The sequence below is a fragment of the Oryx dammah genome, unplaced genomic scaffold, assembly GCF_014754425.2.
Source record: "Oryx dammah isolate SB20612 unplaced genomic scaffold, SCBI_Odam_1.1 HiC_scaffold_25, whole genome shotgun sequence".
Classification (NCBI taxonomy): domain Eukaryota; kingdom Metazoa; phylum Chordata; class Mammalia; order Artiodactyla; family Bovidae; genus Oryx; species Oryx dammah.
In genome coordinates, this window is record NW_024070209.1 from 49220379 (window position 1) to 49226830 (window position 6452).

The window sequence follows — 6452 nt, forward strand, 5'->3', positions numbered from 1 at the left end:
CTTCTTTATCCATTCATCTGTCAGTGGACATTTAGGTTGCTTCCATGTCTTCTCTACTGTAAATAGCGCTGCTATCAACATAGGGGTGCATCTTTTCAAATTGTAGTTTTGTCTGAGTATATGCCCAGGAGTGGGATTAATAATAGTGTAACATGAATTTCTTGATTGTGATAACTGGACTATGATGAAGTAAGATGCTAACATTAGGAGAAGCTGAGTGAGGGATGTAGAGAGACTATTATTTTAAGGCATCTAATAGTGCCTGAGAAGAGAAAGTGTTTGTCTAAGGGTGAGAGAAGAGGGTAGGAGAGCAATCTGGGGGATTGGGAAGTGTTGGAACTTCCTTCTGATCTAGCCTAGGTGCTCCCTGAGGTGGCCTCCATCTGGTTTCCCAGCTCCAGCAGCCTGGGGTACATACAAGGCACTGAGCACATGCTGAACAGGAGGTGGCATGTGTGTGGGGGGAACCTTCTGTCTTCCTGAGCACTCCGGTGCACCCTACGACAGTGGAAAGTCCCAAGCCCTGAGCTCTGTTCACAACACGGAAGCCTAATTATCAAAGCTTGTCTTAGAAATGAAATAAGAAAATGAGAAACTTCTCTGGTGGTCCAGTGGTTAAGACTCTGTGTTCCCAATGTAGGGGGCCAAGGTTCAATCCCTGGTCAGGGAACTAGATGTCACATGCCTCAGCTAAGACCCAGCACAGTCAAATAAATAAGTAAATAAATAAATAAAAAGAAAATGAAACCAGGACTTCCCTGGTGGTACAGTGGATCAAAATCTGCTTGCCAGTGCAGGAGACATGGGTTTGATCTCTGGTCTGGGATTATTCCACATGCTGGGGAGCAACTAAAGCCCACAAGTCGCAACTACTGAAGCCTGTGGGCCCTGCAGCCCGTGCTCGGCATCGAGAGAAGCCGCCACAATGAGAAGCCCACGCACCACAACTAGAGAAAGCCTGTGTGCAGCAGTGAAGACCCAGTGCAACCAAAAATAATTTTTTAAAAAAAGGAAACGAAACCAGAAATTCAATTGAGGTGTGTTTAAAAAAGAACATTACAATTGTATTCTAGTTTCAAAGCAAGCTTCATTTTGTCATTGGACCAATAACTGGTTTCTGAATGCTTAGATAAGAGGAAAAGGGCAGAAACCAGTAATTTAGTGTAACTTTCCCAAGGGTGTCACTATTCCCAGGTGGGGAGGAATAAAAAAGGAGGGGTAAGGGAGGGAGGAGGGGGAGTGAGGGGGCCTGAGGTGCTTCAGCGTTCTCTGACACCCCAATCCTTGGTTCTGACACCCAAAGGATTTCCTGGGATCAACCAAGGGGAAAGAGATGGGGCCTAGGAAGATGGGCCTCCAGGCCAGTACTTGGCCTTCTGGATCTGTCCTCTGGGGGTTCTACCTTTCAGGCTGAGAGGTACCTAGATGTGCACCCCTTGAAACAGCTCAGGAGCCTGCATAGGTTGAGGAAGGCAGCCTTACCTCTTAAACCAACGCAGTGTGATCAGCTTTCTGAAATGATAACTCACAACCACCTTGCCCATCTGCATCGCCTTTCCCCACTGGGGCCGGGCACCATTCAATCAATTCATTGTCTCTAAGTGGAAAAGCAAAAGTGTCTTAAATCTCATTTTTGTCTTCTTAAAGTCTTAGGAAGAGCAAGTCTCTCGTGGGCTCCCCACCACCTCAGAATAGAAAGGATTTCCTGGGGAGGAGGTGAGAAAGTCATGGGAATCTTCTGAGAAGAAGAGGGTGCCAGGAATGGGAATCGGAAGTTGTTCTCCTGAGTGACCCCACTGGGGACAAGGAGTCAGTGGGATCTGGGAGTAGAGGGGAGTATAGGGGAGTAGAGAGGAGTAGAGATCCTGCGACCTGTGTCCCAGATGGAGCCCCCGGAGAGTGGGCTGGTCCAGAAGGGGCCTTAGGGGGGTGTGGGGTGTGACCAGACAGGATGTTTCATCCCCATGAGGGGTGCCTATGCAGCACCTTGGAATTGGGGGAGGGAACCCCTCAGCAGTCAACCTTCCAACAGCCCAAAGATGTCAAGACCTGCCCCCCCATCTCTTGGCCTCTCACACCTCAGCTCCTTAGGCCATGCCCATTCCAGCCCAGCTTTTTGTTTTTCCTCAGCGGCCACTGGGTGAGCACGCATTCGCTGTTCCTCCCCTAGAGAACATGCTTATCTTATCCCTCCAGGTGTTTACTTTTCTCCACCTTGAATCCCTAGATCTTTGTTGCAGACCCCCTTCTCTGAGAGACACCCCCCCACCCAGACCATCCCATGGAAAGCAGCAGAGGTGCTCCCAGTCTCTGTCATTCCAGCCCTCTGATTCCCCCATCCAGCTTTATCTTCCTCCAAAGCCCCCTTGCCCCGCAGACAACTGTGCTGTTTTTGAGGGTGGTAGTGATTTCTGATTTTCTTTTTCCTCAGTCTACCAACAATAGACCGCAACGGGTCTATTACTAATGCTTCAAGGAGTGGATGCTCACAAAACGGACACAAGAGATATACTGAACGTCCGGTTGTTAAGGTCCCCCAAGCCACACCCTTGGCCCCAGATTCTGGCTCCGCTACTCACTGGCTGTGTGTCTTTAGCAAATTCCTTCTCTCTCTGAATCTGTTTTCCCATCAGTAGCGTGGGATGAGAATCATTCTGCCTTAATACGTGCGGGCATGCATGTGCGTGTCCAGTAGTGTCCAACTGTGACCCCGTGGACTGCGGCCTGCCTGTAGTCTCCTCTGTTCATGGGACTTCCCAGGCAAGAAAACTGGAGTGGCTTGCCATTTCCTCCTTCAGGGGATCTTCTCAACCCAGGGATAGCATGCATTAAGGCAGTGATCCTGCCTTAATAGTTTTTGAGAATTAAAGCTCTGAGCACAGTGCCTGGCCCATAACACACATCCAGTAAAGATTAGTGTCCCTTGGCCTGTGGCCTCTGTGTGTCCCTTATTTCTCTTCCGAAGGGGGAGCCTGGTGGGCTGCTGTCTATGGGGTCACAGAGTCGTACACGACTGAAGCGACTTAGCAGCAGCAGCAGCAGCAGGCCCACTTAGCTTTCATAGCACAGGTCTCACTGTCAAGCCCCTCCATGTCAAAGGAGCCGTGACTCCCTCAGCCTAGGTGTCCCTGATTGTGGTCCCAGAGGTCTTACCCACTGGATTTTAAGGTCCCTTTGGACAGGGGTCACACTTCAAACACCTGTTCTCACCCACCATCCAGCCCCTGATGGTCAGGCAGTGCACTGTATGCTCAGCCGTTTCTGACTCTTTGGGACTCCTATGGACTATATAACATGCTCCCCTAGTGGTGCAGAGGTTAAAGCGTCTGCCTGCAATGTGGGAGACCTGGGTTCAATCCCTGGGTTGGTTAGATCCCCTGGAGAAGGAAATGGCAACCCACTCCAGTATTCTTGCCTGGAGAATCCTGTGGACAGAGGAGCTTGGTGGGCTACAGTCCACGGGTCGCAGAGTCGGACACGATTGAGTGACTTCACTTCACTTCATGGACTATATAGCCCGCCAGGCTCCTCTGTCCAGGGGATTTTTACAAGCAAGAATACTGGGGTGGGTTGCCATTCCTCCTTCCAGGGGATCTTCCCAACTCAGGGATTGAACCTGCATCTCCTGCATAAGCAGGTGAATTCTTAACCACTGAGCTACTAGGAAAGCATGATGGTCAGGCAGATAGGGGACAAATCCCTACACAATGTGTTACCACCATCCTCCTTTGAAGGAACTCCACCCCCCCCCAAGCTCCTCCCCTACCCAGAATCACAGGCCTGTTCCTTAAGCTTCAGAAAGCGCCACCATATCAGGCTTTCCTCCTTCGTGGAGGCCTGCGGGCTGGCCCAGCCCTTCCCAATGGGACCAGGGGTGTGACCCAGCAGGGTTCTGCTGCCCCTGCCGGTCCCAGCCCTCCCTCCACATCCCCACCCTTCCTGCTGATCACAGCAGCCGAGGCTGCTCAGCCCAGCACTCCCTCTAATGGCTAACGCTTTTGAGCTCGGGTTGAGACAAAAGCTAGGCTGTCCCCCACAGCTCCTCTAGTTCTGGTGCTGGTTCCTCCAGTTCTGATATTCTGTCATTTTCCCTGGATCCCGCCTTTGTTCCTGTTCCCATACCCCCCCTTTCAGGCCCCAAGAGAAAGCTAATGGGGGACTTTTGTGACCTCGCCCAATTTCCAACATTGTAGATTCGGTCTTCCCCCGCCCCTTTCTTCTCTGACGTGAACTCTCTGTTCTCTCCTGGTGTTCATCAGAATTGAGGGGTCCAGAAAAAAAAAAAAAAAAAAAAAGCGATGGGACTGGAAAAGCTTATCAAAAACAATTATGCCCTTTTGCCAAAGCATTTTCCAAGACAGCTTCCAGGAACTGAAAAGTGGGGTTAAATTTTGCATCGATTGCATTATAAGCAAGAATAAGTGTCTAATAACCGATGAAATCTTATGGAGGAACAGGCAAATCCAAAACTAAAAGATGGGCCCCTCCAAGCCAGCCCATTCTGCGACCCCCTCCCCCGCTCTGCGGCAGGAACTCCCGACTCCCGCGCGCCGCCGGGTTTCGCTGCAGCGGCACTACCCACGCATACTCAACTAAGAAACAAGAGCACGCCAGCCATGCCACGAGTTGTGTTTTATTTTCATTAATCATACAAATAATTTTCTATAATATTCCAGGGCAAACCGGAGAAATTTGGCAGTCCGATTGGAAGGTCCCCTTCAGAGACCCGCGGGCCGGTGGCGACGGCACGGAGTGCCCGGGTTCACAGTGCAGCTTGTCGCTCGTGTACATCTTGCAGGCGGCTCTTCCTCCACATCACGGCTAGGGTCTCCAAGATGATGCGGTGGAGAATCCTCCAGGTTCGCGGGAAATCTCACTTTGCTTGCTTCTCCTGCTCAATGGCTGTGGAGAGCAGGAAATTGGACACTGGGGGACGGGGACCCCTGGCAACCCACCCAAACGGGGCGCTTGCAAACCTGGTCTGGGCAAGGCACCCACGAGGTCTAGGGATTAAGAAAGAGGCGTGGGGCTGGGAAGAGAGAGGCGCTTTGTGCAACAGAAACAGGGGCTGGGGCCGCCCGATGGGAAGCAACTGCCGGATGGGGTGTGGGGCTGGGTTAACGGGAAGGGCGGGGTGGGGACTGGGCTCGGAGCCCGCGGACCCGGAGGCGGGGGCGGACTCACTCTCTTTGGTCGGCAGGGTGTTCTTCTCCTGCGTCTCAGTCTTCTTCAGCTTGGCCTTATCGAAGCTGTTGATTTCCCCCATGTCGGGCTTGTCTGCCATTTTCTTAAAACAATTCTAGCGGGCAAATCAAGGCGGTTGGCCGGAAGCCAGCGGCCCCTTCTGCCCTCCCCGCCTCCGCTCCACGACGTGGCACTCGGGCTGGGGCGTTCCCGACAGTCCGGAGGCCGAGGATCTGGGCGCGTCCCGCACCCGGCTCCGCAGCCCCAGGGTGTGGCCCGCCCGCCCCGGCGTCCCGTCGGGAAAAGGCGCCCGACGAGGCCGCCGCGGACCCGCCAAGAAAACCCGCTCTGACCCCACCCGGACTGGGCCTCCGCGCCAGGGCGCCGCTCACCGAGAAGTTCCGCTTCCAGACCGCGATCCCGGGGTACCCACTCGCGTTGCTGCAGCAAAAGACAAAAGAGCGGCGCCCGCCCCTCGCCTTATATAGGCCGCGCCCGCCACGCCCCTCCTCTCGCCCGCCGCAGCGGGGGCGGGGCCGGCGGGCGGGGGGCGGGGCCAGCGCGGGTCGCTCACTTCCCCACCGCGCCCTCAGCTCGGCAGTCCGCTGGGCTGGACCTGGCTCTTCCCCCGCGCGCAGTCCCTTCACCCAGTTCCCCCAGCTCCCTGGATTCCCAGAGAGGAGGCAGCAGGCGCCGCCAGAGTGGGTGCCACGCCCTCAGTTTTCTAGGGGGCTGCACTCCCCCCTCTCCGGAAATCCGCTGCTCACCCGCAGCAGGGGCGTGGGAGGTCGGCGGGGGGAAGGGTGTACAGTTGGGTGTGGGTGTGGGTGCACTAAGTGTGCAGTGTATCGTTGTTGAGTATGGATGTGCAGACGTGCTCAGGCGCGTTACAGCAGTCCCAGCTTACAGGAGGCACCCACCCCTGTGCAGTCCCCACGTGTTTTGCCTCTAGCTTCCCGGAAATCCTCCATCCCCTGTCCCTCTCCTCCTGGAGGTGAACGCCTCCGGGGCTCACACGTAAAGAATCCGAGCCAGGGGTCCTAGAGATGAAAGACAGGGAAGTACGGATAGATTTCCACTGCTCTTTGCTACTATTGGGGGCCCGTTGTCTCCGTTTTCGAGCTGGGCAGTTCCTGCAGGACCCATCGCTGGTGCTCCCTTAGGACGCTTGTTACAAGCATTGTCTGAAAGGCGATGGTGAGAGCAGGCAGCCCCCAGGGGCTTGCGGTGTTCGTTTTCTCACAGGGCTCCTAGGGACGTAGTGTCCC

At 54.4% G+C, this 6452-nt stretch overlaps 1 protein-coding gene across 1 annotated transcript; it reads right to left on the minus strand.

Moving 5' to 3' along the window:
- Positions 1 to 4613: 4613 nt before the first annotated feature.
- TMSB10 (thymosin beta 10) lies at positions 4614 to 5865 on the minus strand. The gene is made up of 3 exons (XM_040224334.1): positions 5577 to 5865; positions 5185 to 5299; positions 4614 to 4902 (listed from the first exon to the last, which is right to left on the minus strand). The coding sequence occupies exons 2-3, from the start codon at positions 5282 to 5284 to the stop codon at positions 4874 to 4876; spliced, it is 129 nt and encodes a 42-aa protein (XP_040080268.1). The 5' UTR covers positions 5285 to 5299; positions 5577 to 5865; the 3' UTR covers positions 4614 to 4873.
- Between the last annotated feature and the right edge of the window lie 587 nt (positions 5866 to 6452).